The sequence below is a fragment of the Corvus brachyrhynchos genome, unplaced genomic scaffold (genome assembly GCF_000691975.1).
Source record: "Corvus brachyrhynchos isolate BGI_N302 unplaced genomic scaffold, ASM69197v1 scaffold27, whole genome shotgun sequence".
NCBI classification, from domain to species: Eukaryota; Metazoa; Chordata; class Aves; order Passeriformes; family Corvidae; genus Corvus; species Corvus brachyrhynchos.
The window spans coordinates 1,202,321-1,229,414 of record NW_008239139.1 but is presented as its reverse complement, the minus strand read 5'-3'; the positions used below and the strand labels follow the sequence as shown (position 1 = coordinate 1,229,414).

Sequence of the window (27,094 nt, the reverse complement as noted above, 5' to 3'; positions counted from 1 at the left end):
GAAATTCTATTATCTTTGAGTACCTGACCATGTACTTTGGCCTCTTACCCCACTCCATTTTTGTTGGTGGCGTTCTAAAGATCATTCAGTTCTTAGTAGGATTTTTCTGGTCTTTATCCTTGGTTGCTGCTACTTTCAAATCATCAACAAACTTCACTTCTCTCTGTGATCTGAACACAACTGTAAGTGTGGGATTTATTTGAAATCTGATTCTTGCTAAACTGGAGCAGTAATTTCCTGCCAGGTCAGTGTCTGTGTCCTGTAATTGCTGTCATTTCCCTTTTAGCCTCTTGGGTTTCTAAGTGTACACATCTTTCCGTCCCCCTCTTTCTCTTTTGCCCTCCTGCCCTGCCTTTTTTTAGTTCAGCTCTGTCACATAATTAGCGTGCACTTGAAGATATTTATCACTCACACTGTACTCAGTAGAACAGTTAGTTATCCTACCAAGAAATATACTCAGTTTCAGTGCATCGTTTGTCAGTATCTGTTCCAGGCTATTACTTCTGTTACATCTGTCTCATGGACTTCAAGGACTTTTGCTGGGTTCATTTATTTATTTATTTATACTATGGCTATATACTGCTTTCATGTGCCAGTTCTTGGAGTGCTGTGAAATTTACTATCTGATTACTGAACATAGAGAGTCATTCTAATTCCAGTTCAGATAGGATTTCCGTACAGTTTTTATGCATTAATCTTCAGTGGCTCAATGTGCTGTAACACATTCCTTTGGCCTGTAGCAAAAGAGAAAAGAAGAACTCAATTGCAGAAATACAGTTGGGTTTTTTTAAATATTGAGTAGGAGTTACATAATTTGGCTTTGACAGAAACTGAGTAGCAGTGCTGAAAGAACTGTGAAAAGATTACCCAAAAGCAGAAGAGTCCAGAATAAAGTTTGGCTTCCTTCCATATCTTTCCGCATCTTCGTTGAGCTGGCTGCCATAGTAGCCAGGGATCTTAAGGCCACTCTGTAAGTGCCAAATGAGCACCTCATGATACCTAGAGGGAGAAATCTCAGGTATTAAAGACCAATTTGATGAGGAAGTTGACTTGGATGAATAAAAGTTCTGTGGAAAGTGAAGTTTCTTTGATACTGGATGAATTGGGCTGCAGAACCCACAGAGGAAAGAAATTCAGGTGGGTTCTTGCACAAGCTTATTTTCACTCTATGTGAAAACACTGTGTGTTTTCACCTCCCCACATAGTACCTTTGCATATAGGCAGGGAAAGAAAAAAGCGTCTCTTGAAGTTCTAGTTTATTTTAACAACTGTCTGGACTGACAGTGTAAAAAAACAAGAGTGAAAATGCTATTAATGACTGCAGAAATACTAAGTGTGCCAATGGAATTTCTAAGTATACATTTTCAGTACACAGAAAATAAAGTAAGACTTGGTAAACCAGGTTGCTGAGCATTTGGATCAAATGTATTTAAGCCTTAAAATTATATTTTTAAAAAGTTATTTGCTCATGAATTCAAGGTACAAATTTCTTCGGTGTGTTTGTTTTTGGAAACGAAGATGCAGTGCCTTGTTTTTTCAGCAATTCTTATGTGCCATACTTGCATTCAGAGGTAATAAAAAGTGATGTTTACTCGTGGTGGAGAAGGATAATCTTGGCTTGCAGAACCTGAAGGAGGGCTTCCAGATTTCCCATATCCATTGTCCTAGAGTGTCCTGTTGTTTTGCGGGGGAAGAAGCACCTTTCAGTGGCATTCTGCACTTGGGCATTGTGGTTGCCATCAGTACAGAGGGAAGGTTATTGGCAATTGTGGTTCTGGAGCAGTTGCTCGTTGTGGGCTTTAAATGCGACAGCAAGCAAGACGCAAGAATAATGCTTCATGAAATGGGTTTAGTAGTGTATAATGTGTGATAACCTGGGAGCCAAATCTGAACATTAGATGTGAAAAGTATTTGCTTCAGTAGGATCCATTTGGGAAGATTTTAATATATTTTTCCTACTTACTTCTCCTTGTATTCTAGTTCTTTACAAGTGATGGTCTTCATCTTGATGTTTTTCAGTGGCCCATCTGAAGCTCACTTGGCTGTCATATGTTCTGTACCTAATCAAATGGAAAATAGGCAAAAAAAGATGTGTTCTCTGATCTTTGAAGCCTGGAGCTGTGATGCTGAGGCAGGGAAGGATACATCAGGCCAAAGTTGAAGGAACAGAGTGCAAAAAGCTGTGCAGCTGCAGTGTGTAGATCCCAAGACAGTGGACACAGATGGAGCAACATGCATGGGTCATAGACCTGCATCTCTTCTCCATTGCTGTAAATTTACCCAAGTATGTCTTCCCAATGCTGCGTGCCTCTCCCAGTATAGCTGCTAGCCTTGCACACTTCTGTATACCATCCTCTTAATCCCAGTGGAAATTAAATGAGATTCTTTTTTAGCATAAATGCTCTGATCTGTGATTCATGCAAGAACAGTCTCTGTTTTAGACAGCTTTAAAATAATTGCTCTTTGTAAGTACTCAGTGAAAGTTTGTTTTTCAAAAACTTTCACTTTCTCCTTCAAAATAAACACATGCCCCAATGGATCAGCACTTTCACAGAAAGTTTTACCAGATCCCAACAATGTGAGTTCAAGGCAGTGTTATTATTCACCAAGTGCACAAAGCACCGTGCTGTGTTGTGGGAGTTGTGCTGAAGGTCTATTCAGCCATCTGGTGCCTCCCTGCGGCTCCTGGGCACGGCTCTTCAAAATCAGCAGATAGTTTTGTGTTCCTTCCGTGGCACTGACAATATTCCTGCTCTCCTTTTGTTAAGGTGCAGCTGCAGTGATTAAAAGAACTGTCTTGTTGAACTCATCCAGCTCCAAGGTCTCTTCCATGTCCATTTCCATGTCACAGTATGCACCTGACAATTGCTCCGCACCTGCTTGTACGATAGGTTCAGCTTTGTTTGCTGATGTCCGGAACAGCACAGGGAAGGGACACATCCCAACATCACAATTAGCATGATAACTAAACAAACGAGAATGTGCTGGTACAGGAAAAATGTTGCTGCATGCAGCTTTTTAAAAAGTCCTCTGTTCTAAAAACTGCAGACAGCATGTAGTTTTCCTGACCGGGGTTTGTTGCTGCACAAGTGAGCAGGATGTAATTTGAGCTTCACAAATACAACAGAATCGGGTGTCTTGTTTCTAACGTGGGCTCACAGTCTCTGTTCATCTCTACAGTGTTCTTGTTTCTGATAACGAGTAGTAAACAGAGCTATGTAAAAATGTGAATGATGGGCGTGACAATAATAGGGAACAGAAGGATTTAATGGGCCTGGCGATCTCCCTAGGGGTGGTGGTGTGTGAAGTGTAAGGACATGCACGTAGGGCTGTGCCGGTGGCTATGGGACCCCCTCGGGGACACTGTGCCTTCCGTCTGTGTAACGGGGCTTTTGTCACTCTGAGTGCTTGTTGAGTGGATCTGGCACGGAGGCAAACAACCATATTTGTGCAGATCCTGGCAAAACTTCAGGGAAAGCAGTTGTACACCAGCACAAGTGGTACCCATAAAGCTTCCTGAAGTAGCAGTGATTTTAATGTAGATCCAGTAAAAACTGTTTGGACAGGGAAAGGGAAATAATACTGTTAGCACCGTGTCCACTCTAAATGTGGTACTGGTAGGATTGCAGCAGGAAACCACCACCACCAAAACAACCCCCCAAAGCTGCATTTTTAATCAGTGTGTTTATAGTAGTAAAAGCTTTGTAGATTGGGTCTGAGAGCAGTATACAGGCACTGTTGAGAACAGAAAGGGTGGTTAGAGTTCATGCGTGGTTTTGGTTTTCCGTGCTGCTGGGATTTCTCATGGTTTCCTTATCTCCCTGTAACTTGGGTGTTGAGTGCTGGAGGGTGCCGCAGTCGACTGTGGCCCTGTCAGAATCCACCAATGTTGTCCAGTAGTGACTGAAGGGCAAGATTTGCCCTCCAGGATACTGGATTAAAAGGTGCTCTTTGGAATCCAGTATGGTTCAACCAGTTCAGCATGTCTCTAGATAAATGGACTTCCTGTGCTGGATGTTACAGCTTTTACTTTATTTGGAGCATTTCTTAGGGATAATTAAAGTTTATAGAGAAGGAAATTGCAGGAGGGTGTGCTTTTGATTTGCCCCTACTGCTTTTATCTCAGATTACTCTATAAACGTTGAATGAGTCTCTGAGCACAGAGTAGGTTAGAATTACACTATCATTATAGTGAATAAATGAGGGCCAGAAAGTTAAGTGATTTGGTAAAATTATCGAAGGATAGTGTCGCGATGCAGCTGGGACACTTAGGCATCATGAAAGCGATGTAATTTTACCTTGTTATGAAAATGTTAGATCAAGGAACTGGGGACATGAAGGGCAGAAAGTATCTCTTACTTCACAGCTTTCAAATGAGGCAGAGTTTATGGGAGGACATTCTATACCTGTGCTTAAAGCACAAGTCTGGAAACAACCACAGAACTGCCAGGCATAATCTAGTGGGAAGAAATACTATAAAAGGTGAAATACAGAAACCTGCTGCCATCTAACCCCAAGAAACCTCTCTCTTTGAACATAAAGAACATGGATCCAAGGGATGAAAGATCTGACCTGCCAGTACTGATCTGCCAAGGCTTAGTAGTAACTGCACCACGCTGAGTCAGCGATTCCTCGCTGGAGGAGCCCTGGTGGATGGCAGCAGGATAATGCTATCAGATTGTCACATCTTTTAAATCTGGTGTGCTTTGCTCAGAAGTTCACTGAGCATTGTTTTCTCTTTGAAATTCTTCAGCTGCATGGCTGATGCAGTGTTTGAAAAGTTCCCATGAAGGCTGTGGGTTTTAAGTGTTATTTGCCTACACTAGATTTTAATTGAAAATGTTTATCCTGCTGTTTCCCCAGTTTTTATTGAGATGCACTATACATCTAGTTTGCTAAAAGATAGTTGCATATGGCTAATGCAGATGCTGTTTACACTTGAAAGCAATTTTAAATTGCTTTTAAAAATCTCTTTGCTATTGCTGTTCTACCACAACTATTTTGCAAATAAATGGCGTGTATTGATGAAGCATGTCAATATCTATTTGACTTATGGGGCTAAGATGAATAATTCAAAGACAGATATCTAGTGCTTTTTACTATGTATTCTTAGAATTATTTAAATATTCATAATCACTGATCTCCAATTGAGAACCTTTTCACATTACTTATTCTGCCCATGTGCTGTTACGTGCTTGGCTTTTATAAGTAATCGTTTCGATTTCTGCAGATCTGGGTAAATCCAAGTGCTAAAACCTTTCATACATCATGAGGAGAGTGCAAAGTCCTTGGTCTGTATTTCCCATTCAGCATTAGCTGATACGGTCTTCTTTAAACATAGTGACTTACTGTGCTGTCTATGTCTTTCAGTCCTATAAGATCATCAACTTTGCTCCAAGTCTGCTGCAAATCATAGTATCCGATCAAGTTGAATTTCCAGTGCGTCAAGCAGGTGAGAAATTCCTTGTTCCATTTTCTTTCAGTAGAAAGTCAGTCTGTTGTTTGAACAGACTCTTGAGCTGTTGCGGTGTAAGTCAGTTCAGGTTTGTTCTGAAGAAGGAAATGAAAAGGATCTATCTTAGCTGTGTCTTTCCTTCACGAGGGTCAGGTAAGACCATGGGTATAGGATAGAGTCCTACTTTGACTTTCCCTGTGTGTATAGTGATCCCTACTGGATTGCTGTGATACTGATATGAAAAAAGCATGATTTCCACTCAAAAGTGAGCACCCTTAGGTATTATGTCTCCTGATGGTGAAGAAGTAATGATGCTAAGGCAAGTGTGAATTTAAATATTAAAAAGTGTATCACATTTGAATACATGTTTCTCTATTTGAATCTCTTTTCCCTGGAAAAATGAAAATTTCTGAAAAATGGAAATAACTCCTTAATCCCTAGATCAAGGGTAGCCCCATACATTTAATCAGTATCTTGGGGACTACCTAAATAAGTAGATATGAAGGAAGGTCACATCACTGATAAGTTACACAGTTACAGTCTGAGCATGTCTGGAAGGATTGCCCAGCTGTGTGTGTGAGTTCAGGTATAGTGGTGCAGTCAACTTCAGGCGTATGCATTTATGGAAGATCAGATTCTAAATTCTCATAATCCATTTTAACTACTTGTGTATAATATTTTTGTCAGATACAGAGACTGTTCAGCTTTTCCCATAAATTAATTAATACTGTTTTCTTCACAGCTTTGTTTTTATCCTATGGAACAGCATTTCCCATAGAAGCACTGTTGGGTTTTTTTGGTACAGATCCCATTAATCCCCTGAGTGCTTTGGGGTGTGCTGACATACTCTGTTTGTCATGCTGGCCTTTATTTTTTCAAAGATAATCCAACTTTGAATGGTGTTGTTAGTCCATTCTGTAGTAAAGTTTGAGGCTTAATCTAAACTCCATAAAGTCATTTTTTATAAATTAATCTCTCATTTCAGTATCATTCAGGAAAAAAACACAATTACATAGAATGTAATTTTATTTATTTTACAGAATAGGGGTGTAAAATAGAAAAGTACGTGTAAGTTATATTTGTAAGCCAACAGATTTCCCTGGGAATTTTTTAAAAGCCAAGAATTTGTATAACAACAAGATCTATGGACAAAGTAGATTAAAGTCTTGGGCTGGTCTTTCAGGACCTGTTTCTTGTCTGACTAGTCTGGCATGTCATAGACAAAGAGCTGTTTTTCCTCTTGCGCCTATAAAATATTTAACAAACTACATATTTTCATACTTTGCAATTTGTTATCACAAAAAAAAAAAAATTGTACCCAAGGATATCTTATATATACTTTAAAACCCTAGCTAGTAATCAACTAAAATAGTGTACAGGCATAAGAGTTTATTAGGAACATTCCTATAATGCCTCACACCGTATTTTCTTTGTTTCCTGAAGAATGCCTTCAGGCATTTTAGTACTGATGCATAAATGCTGCTTTATTTTCTGTTGAAGATTAACTTTATTTTTCGTGGTTTTTTTTCATGTGAGACAGAAGGGAACAATTCTAAGGGATTATGGGAAATCCTAATAGTGAGATAAAGCTTAGGCAATTCACAGCAAACATTTCTGTCTGAATAGAAGGTAGGCCACGTGCCAGTTTCATACTGGGCATTTCCCCAAGCAGAGGGTCCCATCTGTGTGTGCAGCAATTTGTTTACATGAGCGTTCCAAAGCTTCACTTACTGAGCTTGAGTAGCTGTTTTAGGGATGAGTGAAAACACAGATAAGTTGATTTTTGTTGGCTTGTTTAGAATGATGGAATATTATGTCCATATGGAAGAGTGCTGTAGTAAAGAATGTACTTCAGTAGATGCTGATGGAAATACTATCCTGTTCTGTTCTGATCAGGCGCTTGAGCCTGATCTTGTGTGAAATCATGAGAAGAATGATTTTCTGACTCAGCTGTGCTCAGTGCCCATAATTGTTAAGAATTCAGGTGGTGGATTTAGGCGCCTTTTGAACTCTTTGTTCTGCTTTTAGCTGTTCTACATGTTGAGCACTGGGCAATGTGTAGAATTAAACTATTCTTTCCCACTGTCTGTACTTAGCTGCCATTTACCTGAAGAACATGGTGACACAGTACTGGCCAGACCGTGAGCCACCTCTTGGAGAAGCAGTTTTTCCATTTAACATTCATGAAAATGATCGTCAGCAGATTCGGGATAACATTGTAGAAGGAATAATTCGTTCTCCTGACTTAGTGAGGTACCTTACATTGCATAGAGATGTTTCTATTGCTCAGGTTTTCAGACCTAGCAGTGTGGATGTTGTTAGCATGAGAATCTCGATGTTTTGGGAGATGAGACAAGTACTTCCTTTGCAAAAGTAATAATAATCTGTTTACACTTACTTATGTGTGCCTGTTTTTCAGAAAAGTAGTAACCTGGCAGAGAGCCCTGTGATGTGGTTTATCCTCTAAGGGTGTTGTTCAAAGTGTCTTGTAACACTTGCTGTAGTGACAGCCTGTCTGTTTGGCTGATTCAAGGCAGATAGTATATACAGGGCTGTCTGCAATATAGAATTAACCATTCAGGGAAATATTGTCCAAGATTTGTTTCATTTTTTTCTAGTAGCCCTTTTCTTAATTACTTTATCAATTTTTTTTACTTTATCCCAGTATTTAAATATGTATTAGGGTTCTTGGTTTTAAGGTGTTAAAAGAATGAAAATTGCAGTTCTGCTTTTGCTGGAAGAATAGTTAAGAGTCACAGACATGCTACAGTCTGTGATTGTTCACCCCTTTAATTAAGGTGAGGCTGATAGGATGGGAACTGATATTTTCTGCAGGCTTTTTTTTTTTTCATTGCTTAGCAAAACTAAAAGTAGTTCTCCACAGGTTCTAGTTCAGTGCTGCTCAACTTTTTTAGTCACACTTCAGTTTAGTCAATCAACAGTTCTGCCTTGCCTCACCACTGTGAGGGGTATCTAAAAATGTGTGGCAGGAGAGAAATGGTAAGAGGTTTTTTACCTAATTGGCTCTACCATATGCTTTGGAGGTTGAGAAAGTGCTGTTCTAGAAGATCCCAGGAAAACTGTAATTTCTTGAGGAACCTGTGGCTTGGATCATAACATAAGCCATTATTCTTTAATGAAAACATACAAATTTGTGTTTTTGTGGTTGCTTTCAGCTTGATAAGCAAGTATAAACATTCATTTTCAAAGCACAAAGCTGGCCGGTTTCATGAGCAATTAATTCTTATTAATTCTTTTAAAATACTGCTTGATACATGTGGAGAGGGAGGAGGGAGGCAGAAAAGTAGCTAAAATGTTCTGAAATGAGTTTTTTCCTTAAAGTCAAACCCTGTGGGATTTATTTCTTGCTTTTCCTCTGCTGCTTCCCAAAACTCTCAGTGCTGTCAAAATATGTATGATACTTATGACATAATATGTACAGTAGCCAATAAACTAAGATTTGGGATCTATCCTGTAACTTAAACACTATGCTATGACCTTATTTGCTTATATTTCTTTTTCCCCCCTGCACTAGAGCCCAGCTGACAATGTGCCTCCGTGCTATCATTAAACATGACTTCCCTGGCCATTGGACAGCTGTAGTAGACAAGATAGGATACTACCTGCAGTCTCCAAACAGTGGGAGCTGGCTTGGGAGCCTCCTGTGCCTCTATCAGCTGGTGAAGACTTATGAGTAAGTTGGTGTCCATCAGTAAATGAGGAATTGGTACTTTCAGTCTGAGCTGATTGCTGAAAATGACATTCTTAAGAGCACTGGCAGTTCTACAAGGGAATTCAGATAGAAAATGGGAATGAATAATTATCATATGCTTCCTTTCCTGCAAATAAATGAAAAATATTCATCATTAGTGAATTGAAAGCAGAGCTGCCAGCAGTAATCTATATGAATTTACTGAGGTTTTTTTCTTGAGGCTTTGTACTTTTGATCTGGCTGTAAAAACAACCCTTAGGTTTATAACTTCTTTGTTTGAAGATTCCCCAAATTCTAGATGTATGAATGCAAATTATTTTCTGCTTTTGTGTCATGACTACAGTGCTGTCATTGTCATATACTGCTATTGCATATTGTTAACCTGTAGCATCTTCCTGATAGTCTAAATCCACAAAGCCTAAAATGGGAGCAGGGTAGTAGGGCTTATCACTCCTTTTTTTTAATTACCTATTGTTGGAAACATATATATAAACCACACAAAAGAAATGTAAATGCAGAAGGAGAATCTTTTCCAAAGCAAGGAATCGTCTTTCCCTTTCAATGGCTGTTCACTCCCATTTGTTCAGCACACAACTTGGGTTTGGCATTGGTATGAGCAGCAGAGAAATTCAGGTCCCCTGCTCCTGTGAGGTGACAATTCAGTAATAAAGAACAGTAGTTCTTCCTCTCAGTAACTGTATAAGGTAACATTTGTTGTTTTCCTTTTTTTTATTTATACGTGTTTTTAGTGATTTTGCACAAAGGGTTCAGATGGGGGTTAAAGGAGGGGAGAGTGATTGATTGAGTGCTGGATATTCTTTTTTTGGTTTTTTTAGGGCACCGAAATTAAATTGTTGTTGGGGAATAGGCATTAGAATCTCCAGTGTGTAGATCCTGGACCAACACTTTTGTTTCCTTTCCAGATACAAAAAGGCAGAGGAGCGAGATCCTCTCATAGCCGCCATGCAAATATTTTTGCCTCGGATTCAGCAGCAGATGATCCAGCTTCTGCCTGATAACTCCCATTACTCTGTACTGCTTCAGAAACAAATCTTAAAAATCTTCTATGCTCTTGTTCAGGTGGGCATCTGTGTAGAGGAAAACCAAACTTTTACTTTGCTGGGCACAGTGACCCCTTTCAGAATACTCAGGGGTGTGATTAAATAAGAATACCCATTTGGATGGGAAAAGTAATGTACAATAAGCAGGTGTTACAGAAATAGGATATTTATAGATTTTTCTACTTCGAAGCTGGTCACACGATCTCCCAGATTAAATTTTTAATGAATGTAGGTGCTTCTGCACGTTCTATCTGTAAGCTCACTAGAGAAGTGTTCCTATTTTTATAAAGTTGCACATAGCCTGACATGAACTGCATGGTTATCTGGACTGTGTGGTAGGCCTCTGAAAGTGTCAGTAATGGATATTGTAGTGTAATTGTCGAATGCTGCACTTCACTGGGTGGCATTTATCATTATCTCCTGAAGATCTGGCAGATATTGTGTGTTGAGGCACATGCACTTCAGAAAGATGAGTTTGGCTTTTACTGGGATGAGTTTGGTGAAGGAGTACTTACAGAGAATTGGAAAGCAAACCAGATCCTTCATAAGGAGCAGCCTGTAAATTCTTACTGGGGGTTAAAAAGCTAAAATAGTTTGTTATTAAATGGGTGGAGGATTAAAAAGATACCAAGATCCTATTTTTGTTTTCAATAACTTGCCTGAATATCGTCACTTTTCTTTGGATTTTGTAGAGAAGTAAGATTTACTGGATAGTAGCTAGGTAGTAGTAAGGAGTACATTTTGCTTGCTAAAATGCTATTGGTTTGCCCAAACCCTGTAATACAGATACTGCTGTGGTCCTCAAAGTTACCTGGGCTGTTGTGAGGAAGAAAAACGAAGAGAGTTCTTAGACCAAGGAACTTTCCTCAAATTATGTCTGCTCAGAAATTCCTCTCCAAATTGTACCAAGAAGGTTGCAATTAGAGTAGTGTTGATATGTAACCTAATTGGTTTTAGTTTTACTTAAAACCTCATCTTCCTTAGAATGTAACTATTACAGGAAGATCTGCCTTTTACAGAGGAAAATAGTATTTCATACCTGTGTTTTTTCCCTTATTGCAGTATGCATTGCCCCTCCAGTTGGTGAATAACCAGACTATGACTCAGTGGATGGAGATCTTCCGGACCATCATTGATAGAAATGTGCCACTGGTGAGTTTTGGCTTTGTAAAGACCTCTGATACCTGTGTGTTGGCGTTTGAGGAGCAGTCCGTGTAAAGATTTTCTAAGTGTTCTTTTTTTAAGATTTCTGTTTAAGATTCTTTTCCTTGGATTTTTGAACCAAAGTGATGTAGTATTAAAGTATATCTGAGAATTTGCATTTTGTAAATTCGCATAATTTTGAAATTAAAGTACAGCTGTTGTGCAGGTATTGCGTGTACACATTATATTGGCTAATTAAGATAATTGAAAGCTCCTGGGTGTTATGTAACTGTTAATAGAACCAAAGCTTTCGTCCATGCTGTGTGTTTATATTAGTTTTCTCAGCAAGGAATGTTTAAAGTGTAATTGCTCTCAACAAGTGATGTAACTAATTTAAAATACATGTATTTGTTTGTAGGAGACTTTGCAAATTGATGAAGATGATAGACCAGAGCTGGTGTGGTGGAAATGCAAGAAGTGGGCATTGCATATTGTAGCTCGTCTCTTTGAACGGTAACAAACTGATTAAAACCAAATTTGGGTTACAAGTCTATACCATTAGTTGACATGCAAGTAGAGAAGAAATTTGATCAATTAAACAGCTCATGGTCACTGAAGAGGTTTTCCTGCTGCTGTCCTCTGCCTTGCACTGGCACAATGGTCTCAGCTCCTAGTGAAATGATTTGACTCTCTTAAGATGGCAAGAAACTTGCCCCACAGGAAAAGTAAATTTATCTAAATATGTATTTATTTTACTACACCCGGCTACAAGTGTTTATATTCTCAAATATAAAGGCAGGGGAAGATTTGAAAAGAAGTCCATAAACATGGAAGTTACACAGCTTGTGACAAAAAGTCGGCCGTGTTTACTTGAGTATAATATCGTACCTTAGGATAATTTAAGAAAAGGGAAGTGAGGTGTTATGGGAAAGGGTGGCTTTAGAAGAAACCTGTGGTAAAGGTTTCCTTTGCTGATGCAAGACCACTCGGGGTCCTTTATGGTTTAGAAAGTACTGTGTTTTCCTGACACTATAGACTTCTCACAGTGTAAATATCTGTGTCCTTTTCCTTTTAAAGATATGGAAGTCCTGGAAATGTAACTAAAGAATACTTTGAATTCTCAGATTTCTTTCTAAAAACCTATGCTGTGGGCATACAACAGGTAAGCACAGTTCACTTTTTGTGAATTGCATTATTTTGGCTGAAGAAATGTATTACTTTTTAACAGTGTGCTTGTATTGAGGTTAATTTATTAAACAAAATGAAGAGAGTCTGGCAGGTTTTCCTTTTAGTGATTGAGAAGTTCTTCAGTTCTTCAGTGCCATACAGCTGAGGTATAATAACATGAATTTTCACCAATTCAAAAAACCCTGCAGGAAAACTCTCAGAAAAGATGAGCGCTGATAAAATGGTGGTATTGTCGTGTATAAGCACTCTTGATACAACCGAGAGGAACACTTTTGGTGCAGAGGCCTCATTTCATGTATTTTCAGTCCTGTCTTTCCCAAGTGCTTTTGCTGCAAACAACTTAGGTACAGTAATCCAATGATACTGTTTTATTTCAGGAAGATACAAGCAGGTTAGAAGATGTCTGGAGAACAGCAATGAACATTATTTTATCCCTGGAAAACATATTATCTGAAAATGTAGCCTAAATTCAGTTTGCAAGGAAATTATTTTTGTTAGGGAATGCTAATTATTTGTGTTTAACATGGTGTGTGGAGACAGTTCAGTTCTGATAAAGTTGCTAAACAAAATTACTTTCCTCCATCCAGTTTGACAACAGAATAGTTTATCCATCAGGATAGGAGTGGTTGTGTAAGGCTGTAAATTAAATGAAAAGGGAAGCAGTCTAATAGTTATTCTAAATTCCTTGCAATGTGTAACTCCAGAGTGGAAAAACAGACTCCCGTGGGCAGTTACAATTTTAAATACTTAAAGTTTGTCTGTTAAGGCATTAAACTATGTTGCAGAGGGGACAGTTTAGCTTTCAAGATAAATGTGCTGGATGGTCTGCACACTTCTTCAATTTCTGGCTCTTAAATAGCGATTTATCATGATTGCTTACGGAATTCTATTGTGAATATTACATTACTAAGCCTTTGTTACTTACTCATCAGTTGGTAAGTGCTGACATTGTGCTAGAGTCTGTATAAGAAACAGACAGTTCTTGTCCTGGGAACATGTCATATAGAAGACTTAACATCAGACTTAGTATTCCTAATGAAGGAGCTATATTAAAAATAAAATTTATTATCATGTTCTGAAGAATTAGGAAGCAGAATTGTTCTGCTAAAAGCATATGACTCACATTTTTGTTCTGCATTGCCCTTTATTTTTACTGTTATTCGTGTATATGCCACTTCTTTACACTTACTAATAATTGACCTGCCATTAGTGCAGATTAGTGGCTTGTACTGTGTTTTTTTCTTAGTAGAGCAAACCTTTATACCAAGGAAGCTTTGTGTAATAGAGTTTATAATAGCATGCTAGGTGATACTATCTGATGGCTACAATAGGTAATTGAAGTTAAAGGGTTTGCATCTCTTCTGATTCAGAGATTTAGGTGAACCTATTTTTCTTTCCTGGTTTAGTATTTCAGTTCTCATCACTGTTCTTCCAAAGTAATTTGTCTTATTCCCCCTGCCATTAGTGCAGATTAGTGGCTTGTACTGTGTTTTTTTCTTAGTAGAGCAAACCTTTATACCAAGGAAGCTTTGTGTAATAGAGTTTATAATAGCATGCTAGGTGATACTATCTGATGGCTACAATAGGTAATTGAAGTTAAAGGGTTTGCATCTCTTCTGATTCAGAGATTTAGGTGAACCTATTTTTCTTTCCTGGTTTAGTATTTCAGTTCTCATCACTGTTCTTCCAAAGTAATTTGTCTTCTTTAGGGACCTGTCCTTAAATATGAACACAGACATCACTTAGCAGGTATAGAAGCAACCAGTTTGAACATCTCCCTGTGCCTTTTCCTTACCTATTCCAAATTTTGCTGAGGCCTCTGTAAACTGTGAGCCTGTGACTGTTGTAGTGTATCTTTGGTTTATAATCACAAGTGTTCATCTGGTAAGGCTAGTAGTAAAGGTGGACATTTGCATAAATGTTTGCAGGATTAGAACCTTGATATTTAAATTATTTACTATTTTTGGATCAAGGGCATTATAGTGATTTCTAATACTAGAACATCTACTGTAAAACTAATTTATCTGTTCATGTATATTCATTGAGGGAGTGCACTGCATGTTAGTGCATGAGACAGAATTTTCAGTCTTCATTTAAAAATACCAATTTGTCACTTCTTTAGGTTCTCTTAAGAATCTTAGACCAGTACAGGCAGAAAGACTATGTTGCACCACGTGTTCTTCAGCAAACACTGAATTACCTGAACCAAGGGGTGATTCACTCTATAACATGGAAGCAAATGAAGCCACACATACAGGTCAGTGGATAAAACCCCATCATAAACAGTGCATGCCATCAGAGGGATTAAAAAAACCTCACCACCACCCCCCCAACAAGTTCTGTGGTTTTAAAGAAGGTTTCATGAATCATTCAGCAATTGATCTGGAAAATAAAACAGCATTTCTACACAAATGTGGTTGTGTTTTGCAATATATTGCTGCCTTTTATTGCAGATACTGTTAACTCAATCAGGGATTCTGTTCCGTAAGTTCTTTGTTTTAATTTTTACAGTCTGCTAGAAAGTCATAATGTTCTGGCTTTTATTAGTTGCTGGTGTTCAGGATTGTCAATAGATTTTTTGATTGTAGTGCAAAGATAGTGCATAAAGAGAACATTCATGTAAGAGGAGCTAAAACCTCTTTTAAGGACATGTTTTATAAGAACAAATGAAAAGTGGTTTTCCTGTTCTTTTATTTTTTCATATCATAAGATCCTCTTTGTAGCTAGTTAATTCCATGACTTTTAAGGGGAAGGACTCTGAAATCCATTCTCTTGTTAGGTATTGCATTGGTGAGATCCTTCTGCAGAATGTAATACTCTGCTGTGTACAGACTATGTCCTGAAGTATATTTTGTGCATGGTAATGTAACATTATAAAGATAGATTGTATACTTACTGCTGCTGTCTGGGACTATTTCAAAAGGAAAGTACCTATAGTACTGTGAATTTGTTTCTGTTAGACAAAATAAAAGTGCTGCTTAAAGGAATTTAACTCTTCAGAAAAATAAGTCTAATAAATTAGTCTGTGGTGGAGGGAAGCTGTACTGGAATTTTAGTTTATGTGTACTTACGTGTATTTGGCTTTTCTAAAATTAGACTATAACAGAAGAGGTGATATTCTCTCTAATGTGCTACAAAGATGAGGACGAAGAGCTCTGGCAAGAGGATCCATATGAATATATCCGCATGAAATTTGGTAATTTGGCTTTATTTTTTGCTTTCATTGTAACTGCACGCTGTAGTTCCAGTGATCAGCATGGTCACTGTAATGTCTCTCTTTACCCCCAGTGACCTGAACTCTGGGAAGAAGAAAACTTTTCTTAAATCTCACCAATCTGTAGCTAAAAGCAGGTGGCAGATCAAGTGAGTTTGGGCCATTTGACTGGTAGCTTCGAACTAAATGACTCTCAGTTTTTTTTCTACTTCACATGTGCTCAGAGCAGCCCAGACAGACTGGCTTGCTCACTTGTTAGTGCCAGTTTCAGAATCCTGACTTGCAGATGTGCCAGCTGTCTGCAGGTTCCTGCAGCTCTCACTTTGACCAGAAGAGGCCTGACTTACTCTTTCCATGTTGAAAATTGTCAATGCCTTCAGCATTTTTCTGCCACTTTTTACTACTAAATTGTAAGGTAATTAGATATATATATTCTTTTAAAAGAGACAGTGCAAAATCTTGGGAATAACACACAGGGCCATATTATGAATAATTACATTTATTAAAAGAGTCTTGTCACTGAAAAGGAGAAGGGTACTTTAAAAGTACAGCAGTTTTAGCTGGAAAACTCCTGTGAGCCAGGCACCACAGAGATATATATGCAGCATTTGGGAAATTTTAATTAGTTGATTTGGGATTAGCATATGTGAAAACAGAATTTAAATATTCATAGAATAATTTTAAAAGCTTGGGGAGTTGTTATGCAACAAATTAATTACAACATAGTGTTGATCACTGGAGTATAAATATATCCTTGATTTTTGGTGTGTGAATTCAGTTCTTTCTGTGTAAGTAGTGAATCTTATTTTTATGTGTAGCTGAGGCAGTTAAGTACAGATTCAGATTGTATCATGGAAGGTAAAAAAACACTCAAGTATCAAAGTACATTAAATGCAAGTTTAGTGAGGCAGCTTTTCGTTTGGAACAAGAATTCCAGTAATCTGGTAGTATTTCTTAATGATGTTTTATCTTAAAGTTTTCAGGAAAAGTTGGTATGTAATTTGGGTCACATTTTAAGATCACATTTTAAGATCTTTTCGTTTCATCCAGTTTGTGTAGGGATGTTTGGATTAGAACATATTTGCAGGAGGTTTTTTTTCCAACATATAAATTATACTTTCAATATGAACAGAGGAGGTTTACTTGCAATGAATGAAACTAAAAAACTTGACCTTTCAGCAGATATAAAACAACCTCAGATCTAAGTAGTTTTAACGTACAAAAAGTTTCCCATGAGGTTTTAATAAAATGGAGTCAAAAATGTGTACACATGGTATACAGATGGTACTGGAATGTATTGTTGTTCTTCCTATAGGGGTTTTAATTTAAAAAAGAGATGGGATTTTTCATCCCTTGTCTATGGTCTCAAAAAAGCTAATGAATAAATAGCATATTCTTAATTAAGGGAATGAAGAGTGGCAGTGGATTTGGAAGGCAAGAAGTAAATGCTTTGTTAAGGTATGTGACATAAGCTTGGGTCTGAATTTTTAACCATGAAGACAATCATGTCAATTATATTGAGGTTATGTATTCATCCAGATTTTGTGATACCCGAAAAACAAGATGGTTTTTAAAAAATCAATTATTCAGAAAAGAAAAAACTTTTAATGCCTTTTTCTCCCCATTTTTCAGATGTATTTGAGGACTATGCATCCACAACAACAGCAGCACAGAATCTCCTTTACACTGCTGCAAAGAAGAGAAAAGAGGTATGAAACCAGTGGCTTTTAATTATTTGCATTTTCCTTAATAATGTTATTTTCCTCTTATGTTTGAAGATGGTACAGGAAGCTATTCTTGAAAAATCTACTTGCTGCTACGTAGTCAAATGTGTCCTGGCTGAATGCTCTCGATTTTGGGAGAGTTAAAGTATGGCGTGTATAAATACTAAGTGGATTCTTCTTGCAGGTTTAAAATTCATCTGCCAGATACAAACTGGGTTGGAATAGATGTATTGGAATAGATTCTCCCAAGTTTACAAACAGCCTCTGTCACAGCTGTTCTGAGTATCACTAACTGTAGCAGGAGGGAAAGTGGACCTGATACTTAATAATTTTCACTGATGCCGTTTAAAAATCCTTCTTAACAGCTATGAAATTAGCAAGGACAAAACCCATTTCATACAGTTCCTCTTTAAATGAGGATGAAACTTTTCTGTAGATCCTTCTGTATTTACAGTGATCTGTGCAAAAATACCCAGGCAAACCCTGGAAAGCAGTTTGCTAAAACAGCAAATGTTTTTCTAGGTTCCATTTTAACATCCAGTAATCATGGACCTCCATTTCCAGGTGGATTTTCAGAGGAGAACACAGTCTTTACATTAGGTGGAATATGACCTTTCTACTTCCTTATTGTCAGAACAGTTCTTGTCCACTGATCTTCCTTCTCATTTTCATAATTTGTATTTAGACCATCAAAATGGCGAATTGGAAAAGGACATAATGGGTGTGGAAATCACATTCAGCTGGTTTTGCTAAGAAACTTTTCTAAGTCTAGTCAACTTTAGAAACTACTGCCAAAATCAATAGATCAAATTAAGTTTATGAGGTTTTAGTCCAAGCTCTCCTTGAAAATACACATATATATTTTCATACATATATGTACACACGCATATGTATTTATATTTATGTGTGAGACAAGCCAGAAAAGAACTTAAGGGAAAAAATGGGTGAGGTGCCTTTTCATCACCTTTTCTGATTTGCCTCAAGACAGTAACAAAAATACCTTACTTGCTATTAGTAATGCAAAATTTCAAGGAGATTAACCTAATTTTGACCAGTTTGGCTGAAAAGTTGAAAATTTCATAGTTCCACATTTTAACTATTGAAAGATGCTACACTTAGTACCTCACATTGCTTTGGCCAAAACAAAACTTCTTCTTGAAAATGTCATGCGAATTTTTTAAACGATGCTATTGAAATAACTTGACAAAAGGGGATTGTGTGCTTTCTGTCCTGCATAGGTATTACCAAAAATGATGGCATATTGCTACCAGATTCTGACAGAGCCAAACATTGATCCGAGGAAAAAAGATGGAGCTTTGCATGTTATAGGATCCCTAGCAGATATTTTACTGAAGGTAAGTGGGTAAAGAAATGAAAAAGGTTTGCAATTCCTGCTATCAACTGAGATTTAAAATAAAATAGTCTTGCTTTATAAAGTATGGCTAGCCCTTAGCCATATTCATAAAGTCTGTAGAGAGATTGCACTCTGATTGCAATCAGAATATGAGAGTCTGTTTATTTAAAAATATTAACATTCTTTCCTGGTTTTTATATCACAGTTTTATACACAGATTTTCCTTCTCACGCTTTTCCAAAGCTCTGTTTGTTTGTTAGAGAGCAGTCCCCTGGTCCCCTCCTGCTTTACTAGTTAAATGGAAGAGTTAAGAAATCAAACATGCATTCTATCAGCAACATTGCCTGTGATTCTTTATGAAATTCCCCAACAGCCTGCACTGTTATGGGCTTCTTCTGGTTCCAGGAAAAGGTTTACTTAACATGTTGCAGGAATGTTTTGTCTAGCTTTCCAACTTTTTTACTTTGCAATGTGTAGCTTTAAGTCTTACTTCTTCTGCCAGTTCGGAGTTTTGAAAAAAGCTAGGAAGAACAAAGAGCCTTCCTCCATTATTTTATAGACAGCATCTTCAGAATTTTGAGTATTTTTCTGGAATCTGAATACAAATTTAATCCACACTGTTGCTCTCTAATTAATAATGATTACAGTTTGCCTGGTGCTTTTGTAGATGGTGGAGTCCAAAATATGCCTTTGCTCCATGTCAAAAGTAATTTCCAAATCATTATCATTTTAGCATGAGAATGGTGACCTTGTTCTAGAGGCTTCTTTTTAAAAGTAATTTATTATAGTTTGTCTGAATTGTCTCTCTGTGCAGGATGTGTCTTCCTATTACAAGCAACATCTTACCAAGATTTACCATCTCTTTTTTCACCAATGTACCAATCTGTTAGCTGATCTTAAATCCTGAAACATCAGTCACTTTTGCAGAATTTTTGTAGATTATTTTGGATTGTAAATGCCCTTCCTCATGCTGGAGTATAACAATGAAAGAGGATGACATTGGTTGTGTTGTAAGGAGACTTTCATATTAACATATTTATCTCTATCCTGAGGGGAAAAAGGAGGATTTATTCCAATATTCTGCTCCTATTTGAAATTTTCAGTCCTGAAACATGAGGTTATATTTTACTTTATAAAAGAGTAATAACCCCAGACACTGCAGACCCCTTTAAAATCTGAATTTCTCGTGTTTTGAATTTGATACATAGCAACATTCCATCAGCTGTTTCCATATAAAATCCTGGATTTGTAAGTGCTTTCTGTCTCTTAAGCTGACTGAGGTAGAGCGTCTGAGGAGCTCACAGGCACAATGACCCTGCCTTAGCCACCTGGCTCCCCACAGCAGCTCCATTTCAATGCCTGCAAACTTCTGGCCTGTGTGCACAAAGGAGCATTATTTTCCTTTCTCTCTGTTGTTTCTCTGCTCAGTCCTTCATGTGCCTCTGGAGAATCAGCATGGAAAAAATGCTGTATGCATTGGTGAAATGAAGTGTGATCGTGTAAGATACGTGTTGTACTGAATGTCCCATTTCACCCTCTTCCTATCTTAGCCACTGAATCGTTCCTTTGGATGGTAACAGCATCCCTAGCATGTATCTTTTCTATTGTTCTGAGACTATAAGGAAAGTCTCAAATCTCCGTGCTGGTTCTAGCTTCCTGTGAGTATCTTGGGTTTTGCTAAGGTTGGAATAATGAAGAAAAACTCTCATCCAGTATCCTTCTGCAGCTAAGGAGATATCTGTCACAAAGGAATTATCTTCAGCCATTAATAAACATGAAAAAAAGATGTGATTTGTTGCTGTAGTGTCCAAAATAATACGTTTTGATACTTAGAGTAACAGTAGGTCATTTGAAACTCAGATCTATTCCATAGTAGGCTCATATTTATCTTCAGGTATGTATGTACTCCTTTCTAGGAAGAATGGAAGTACTAGGTTATTGATCCTAGTTAGTTTTTAAGAAAAATCAGCTGGAATTAATTGCCTTAAATAACATGGAAATTCCAGTTTACAGGTTGTAATGAATAATGCCAAGTAGAGTATTGTATGTACAGTTCTTTCACTTACCTGGTTTTGAACTTGCTATGCTTTTGAGTTTGTTCTATTCAAGGTAAGGGATTCAGTTCTCTTTGTGGGACAATGGCTTTATTATATAGGCAAATAATTGTATTTCCCAGGGTTGATATTTGAAATGCATTATGGGCTAGACAGAAGTATGTAAAATGAATGGTCTCCAAAATTAATTCTTCCTTACTCCAACAGAAGAGTGTCTTCAAGGATCAAATGGAACTAATGTTACAGAATCACGTGTTTCCCTTGTTCATGTCTAACCTGGGGTATCTTAGAGCTCGAGTAAGTTCACTTGTTACATCAATTCCAGTATTTGCCATGGTTCCTTCCTTTGCAGTTTGATTTCATTCTGAATGTTGAAGAAAGAAATTAAGTAAATACATAGTAAAATTTAAAATAACACTCTTGTGCAGTATTTTTTCAGTATTTTGATTTAAAAATGGTTTTTCAGTTAAATGAATTGATGAAGGCTCTGTGTTGTATTAATGTTCACCTCTTCAATCAAACTTGAGAATTTGAGCAGTGATTGTGGCCATTTTTCATAGCAGAGCTCAATAACTAGAGTACTTGGATGGCTGTGAAGAATAGGCAGGATTTCTGCAAGTAGGTAATGTCAGTTTGAGTGTTGCTTGAAGAGAATCCCCAAGTGCCAATATCAGTCATAGACAAACAGTTTTCGTTATTTTTTTTCTGATTTTATTTCCCCCAGAAGTACCAAAGCTATGAATGCCAGTTATGTGCATACTGAGTTTATTGGAATTTGGGAAAGGAGAATAAAGAACTGCTTGAGTGCAAAACTTGTGTTACATTTAATGTATGAATACACCATAATTAAGTGGAGGAAAAAAAAAGCAGTGCATTCAAACAGGGAGATAGTTAATATTGGTTTTGAATCAATTAAAAATGCTTAAAATTACCATAGTCCCTAACTTGCTTCTCTTTTTGCCTTGCAGTCCTGTTGGGTACTTCATTCATTCAGTGCTCTGAAATTTCACAATGAGCTAAACTTGAGGAATGCAGTAGAGCTGGCAAAGAAGAGCCTGATTGATGATAAGGAAATGCCTGTCAAAGTAGAAGCAGCCATAGCTCTTCAGACCTTAATAAGCAACCAAGAGCAAGGTATGTGGCAGTGATTCATCAGCTGTATACACTGACCTATTGATTTTTTTGTAGAGACGAGAAGGTTGGTGCAGATTTATCTGTTAAACATTTCTGCCATTTAAAGACAGATTTCAGAATATTTCGTCATGTTTAGACAGCTTCACTTGCTCATTAGTTACTGTATACATCCCAGAATTCTGACTTCAAGTTTTTTTGGCACAAAAAAAATTAGAATCAGCATGTTTGTTTTAATAAAGTAAATATCACCTGTCTTTGGGTTTTTTTAGTGAAGTTAAATAGTGTTTATGTTTAAGAATGAATACTGCTTATATATGAGAGCAAATATTTCCTCAAAACTGGACTTTAGCTGTAGATGGCATTGCGATATTACGCAATTTACTTTGCCTACTAGCTATGGACTGTAAAATTGCCTTGGGTATGTTTTTTGGCTTTTTTATTTCTCTAGTGAATTCGCATTAAAAAAACTTACTTTGTTCAAGAGTAGTTAGCTACCTGGCAGTTTGGAGATGCTGTATGTATATTTGTGTTTATAGATAGTTGATTTCACCTAGTTCCTATTGGTTTTTTAGCCAAGGAATATGTGAAGCCTTATGTAAGGCCAGTGATGCAGGAGCTCCTGCACATTGTCAGAGAGACAGAAAACGATGATCTTACGAATGTAATCCAGAAGATGATCTATGAGTACAGCCAGGAAGTGGCTACTATCGCTGTGGACATGACTCAGCACCTGGTAAGAGCAATAGGGAAATAACAGTCCAGTCAGAAGTACATGCCTAATTTGGTAAATGAACTCTGTTTGAAGTGTGCACTGTTTAAAGTAATCTTTATAAGGGCCCACCTGTAGTATTTACAGTATTTATGGCTTTTTTTCTCTATGAAGCATCTTTAAAACCTGTCGATTTTTCAAAGATACTGATTTGTGTCACTGGTTTTAATGAGCCAAGCTCTGACTATTTAGCATTTCAAATGACTTAACATAGTCAGACTTCTAAAAAAAAAGGAGATTTTAATTTGCTACGTTCCCCTTTCAAAAGTAGCAAGCATATTTTTCAGTGCTGACAGCTCTTACAGATAAAGCATTGCTGCTGCTGCATTAACTGCCTTGGTTTTGAATGACAAATTAGAAACACGGGTTCGCTCTTGAATGTCAAGTTGCTTGGTTTTGTTCACAGGCCGAAATATTTGGTAAAGTACTTCAGAGTGAGGAATATGAGGAAGTAGAGGACAAAACCGTTATGGCCATGGGCATCTTGCACACAATTGACACAATCCTGACAGTTGTGGAAGATCACAAGGAGGTGAGATTTTCCTTCATGCTTTTCTCCTTTCATTCATGACAACAAGCACTTCTGTGTATGTTGCATCACTTGGCATGAATGTGCATTTACTCTGGCAGGATGGTAGCAAGCCATCTCTGACAGATCTGAATCTAAAGCCCAAAAGTTTACTTTTGGAATTTATTAATCATTGAGCTTTCTCAACTTCAAGGGAACTTATGTCCCAAGGGTAAAATTCTTAGCTCTTACTTGATAAATGCTTCATTGGAATGTGCTGGTTTTGGCTGGGGTAGCGTTAATTTTCCTCACAGTGGCTAGTTGTATTACAGCATGTTAAAGTATAATTTAAGAAGAAATATTTTGCATAAGGCTAGTTTTTTTACAGTGGTGACCCATATCTGTAGTTTACCCAGCAATTTCTTGGATAGAATGCCTAGGAATTGGTCTCCCAGTTGTGGTGCAATGTATGTCTACATATCACATATTCAGGGTAAAGAGGTTCTTTTGGCATCAGGGAGACCTTATTTCATAATTTTGCGATTGTTAATGCAGCATTTAAAAATGATAAAAGCCTTTTTCATTTGGAGAACTTCTCAGACTGAATTAGTCAAATACATTTATTTGATTGCTGTAGTTCTAATTTTTTTAATAAGGTGCTTTATGTTTTTATTTCAGATCACTCAACAGCTTGAGAGCATTTGTTTACAGATCATTGGCCTTGTTTTACAGAAACACGTTATAGGTATGTTTTAGAGATAATTTTTAGAAAAGAAAAAAGAATAATTTTTTGTGTAAATAAATTATTACTATCTTCCAGAACAGAATTTTATCTTTTTGTGTGTTTCTTTAAAGAAAGAAAGTTCCTACTTTACCATTGTAATTTGTTTCTCCTGATCTTCTCTTGTACATTAGTCAGATTGGCTATTGTGTTTTGGAGGTCAAAAGCAGAAGATGGTGTTCTGATTATAATTCTAGCTAATTGTGTTGAAGGACAATGTCTACAATTACATTAGTCTCTTACGGACATGGTCTGCAATTACATTACTGCTTTGTCAGTATGCTGCACTAAAAGTTACAGTTTTGTGATAAGGCCTTTCAGAAAAAACAATGGCTGAGAAAATAATATATTTTTCAGTAAATCAATTAGAAGCATCGTCTTTAATGTGCTGCTGATGTATCTTTTTGGTGTGTATTTATAGTGGAAAACTATGCATATCATTGTAACTATAGCCAACATAAGGCCTGTCTGAAAGAGTCTTTTACCATTTGTTTTATTTTTCTATGTATGATTTAGTTTCTAATTGTTGTCTTCTAGTTGTTCTATGACTCAGGACTCGGTTTCAGATTTCAAGGTATTTGCAAGTTAAATTTACTTTGTGAAGCACCCTGCTTCAAATTGTTTGTCTTTTGCAGAGTTTTATGAAGAAATTCTGTCCTTGGCCTTCAGCTTAACATGCCAGATGATTTCACCCCAGATGTGGCAGCTTTTAGGTGTTCTGTACGAGGTTTTCCAGCAGGATTGCTTTGAATACTTTGCAGGTACGATTGCTTCTGTTCTATTGATGTTTTCATTCTTTGAGAATTCGTCTCTAAAACCCATCCTAACAAGGGTCACTTCCATTTAATGTCTTGGTTTCAAATGATTGTGTATTTGAGTCATGCCCTGAACGTCTGTTTAGTGTGGGAGTGTAACAGGAGATATTTAAGTAGGAGAAGCATGTTCAAATCTGTCAGTGTGAGTAGGGGTCCTGAACTCAAAGGAAGCTGAATATTCAAAATTAATATGAAACTAAAAATTGATTAATTAAAATATACTCTTACTCTAGTTCCTCTTCCTAGAATGCACCCTGCATAGTGCATTTTATGAACAATTCTTCCAGAAAAGACTTTTGCAGAGCTTGAATTTCCAGCCATATTCAAGAATCTAAACTAATGAATTCTCCTTTAGGACTACATCCTCTCTGCTTAGCACTTTTTGTAACTGTTTTCTCTTTTGCTCTCCCTGTTCTGCAGATATGATGCCTCTCTTGCATAATTATGTGACCATTGACACTGATACTTTACTGTCTAACCCAAAGCATTTAGAAATCATTTACTCTATGTGTAAAAAGGTAAGCCTTCTGATTCTTACTGTTGTGCTTATCACTTGTACATAACAATTAGAGTTGCTGAGTGACCTGAACATGCCAGGTGGTGGCCAGGCATTTCAGAACTAAGTGAATTTTGGTCTTGACTCAGTTCTGAGCACACACAGCACCTTCACACTTTTTAAGCAACATGCTTTAAAAAAAATACATGCAAAAATCTGTGTGGGAGAAAGTTGCTGTTCATCTTGACTCTCTTCTATGGAGAGCTATTTTGGTAGGTAGGGAATTAATGAAGCCTGATTTCCTTGGGTTATGTATCTTGCAGTTGGACTCTCTGGTTGTCAGCTAAGGTGCAAACTCATTTGAAGTTCTTCCTACATTTATCTTGTTTCTCTTTTTTGCTGAGTCTCTCATGTATAATAAAGTATGAGATCATTCTGTAGTCCTCCTCTGATTTGGGGCATTAGAGAGTGCTAGGCATCTAGCTACCTGCTTATTTTTAAGAAACTTAAGAGTATTTGAATGTGAAAATTTTGCTTCTTTGTGAGGTTTGATTGACAGTGGCCACAGGGTTGAAATGTACTGAGATGAAGCACTCAGTTTCATATGTATGTGCCTACACACAGAATAATTGCATACATCTTGTTCTTAATCAGAAACTAGCCTAGACATAGCATTCACTTCACCAGGCTGTTAATCTGCCAGTGCCTATTAGAATTGAAGTGAAAAAATGGAAACACAATGTGGAAAACATCGGTAATTCTTACAAGTGACATTTCTTTCTAAAAAAGGGAAAGTGAGGGCATACAAAGAATATAACATACTTTAAGAACTACAGCAGTTTCTTCTATTTCTTAAAATTCACTGTTAGCCGCTTGTTTATGTCCTGTAGAGGTGAATTATGTGTCCCAGAAAATTTAGCATGAATACGTATGTATATGCCGTGTAGAGATTTTTGGATGTATGCAGGTACAGGAGCATTTGCTTTCAGTGTTGTCGGTGGCTACTGATAAATTAAATTGTCATTCTGGTTGTTAGGTACTGACAGGAGATGCAGGAGAAGATGCAGAGTGCCATGCAGCCAAACTCCTAGAAGTGATTGTTCTTCAGTGCAAAGGACGGGGTATTGACCAGGTGATACAAATTGAACAGGTTTTCTCTTTTATTGCTTTCTAATGATCCATGATTCCTGAGAGAAACAGCTGGAATTAGAGAATTTGAGAGAAATATAAAGTGGGGAGAAAGACAGAAAGAAGTAAATGAGCTCAGGAGAGTTTGTAAGGTTGGAGTTTTTTGGTTTTGAGACAAGATATTAATGGGCATGACTACAAAATGGATATAGACTGAATTATAAGGATATAGTATGTTGTGCAAGATTGTCCTTTTTTGCTTTCTCTTAATAGAATTTCCCTTTTGATGCAAAACACAGAGTTAAAACTATTGTGGCTGAGAGGTTAAACTGTACATATCCAACTACTGTTGTTTCTCCAAGCTACAGGAACTTGGAATGGTTTAAGTACTTAGTGCATTTGGAAATGCAGATTTTTTAGCATGACTGGATTGTGATTGCAGGGAGAAACATAATCACAATTTTCCAGAGTTTCTTAGAACACCTTTTTAGAAAGTAGTCTTTTTCCTATAAAGGGCCAAGTTCTGGGTAATGAGCCTAAATTACCTTGACATATCAT

At 37.2% G+C, this 27,094-nt stretch overlaps 1 protein-coding gene across 1 annotated transcript in view; it reads left to right on the top strand.

Annotated features, from left to right (window-relative positions):
- Positions 1–5,368: 5,368 nt before the first annotated feature.
- Positions 5,369–27,094, top strand: part of IPO8 (importin 8) — a 39,912-nt gene continuing 18,186 nt past the window's right edge. Inside the window, exons 1-19 of the mRNA XM_017740007.1 lie at positions 5,369–5,452; positions 7,552–7,708; positions 8,991–9,149; positions 10,091–10,247; positions 11,291–11,380; positions 11,790–11,884; positions 12,449–12,533; positions 14,682–14,816; positions 15,656–15,755; positions 17,406–17,482; positions 18,736–18,852; positions 21,113–21,202; positions 21,874–22,039; positions 22,612–22,772; positions 23,215–23,340; positions 23,995–24,061; positions 24,733–24,858; positions 25,333–25,430; positions 26,445–26,540. Of these exons, the coding sequence (XP_017595496.1) occupies positions 7,572–7,708; positions 8,991–9,149; positions 10,091–10,247; positions 11,291–11,380; positions 11,790–11,884; positions 12,449–12,533; positions 14,682–14,816; positions 15,656–15,755; positions 17,406–17,482; positions 18,736–18,852; positions 21,113–21,202; positions 21,874–22,039; positions 22,612–22,772; positions 23,215–23,340; positions 23,995–24,061; positions 24,733–24,858; positions 25,333–25,430; positions 26,445–26,540 (2,082 nt within the window). The 5' untranslated portion in view covers positions 5,369–5,452; positions 7,552–7,571. The remainder of the gene's footprint in view (positions 5,453–7,551; positions 7,709–8,990; positions 9,150–10,090; positions 10,248–11,290; positions 11,381–11,789; positions 11,885–12,448; positions 12,534–14,681; positions 14,817–15,655; positions 15,756–17,405; positions 17,483–18,735; positions 18,853–21,112; positions 21,203–21,873; positions 22,040–22,611; positions 22,773–23,214; positions 23,341–23,994; positions 24,062–24,732; positions 24,859–25,332; positions 25,431–26,444; positions 26,541–27,094) is intronic.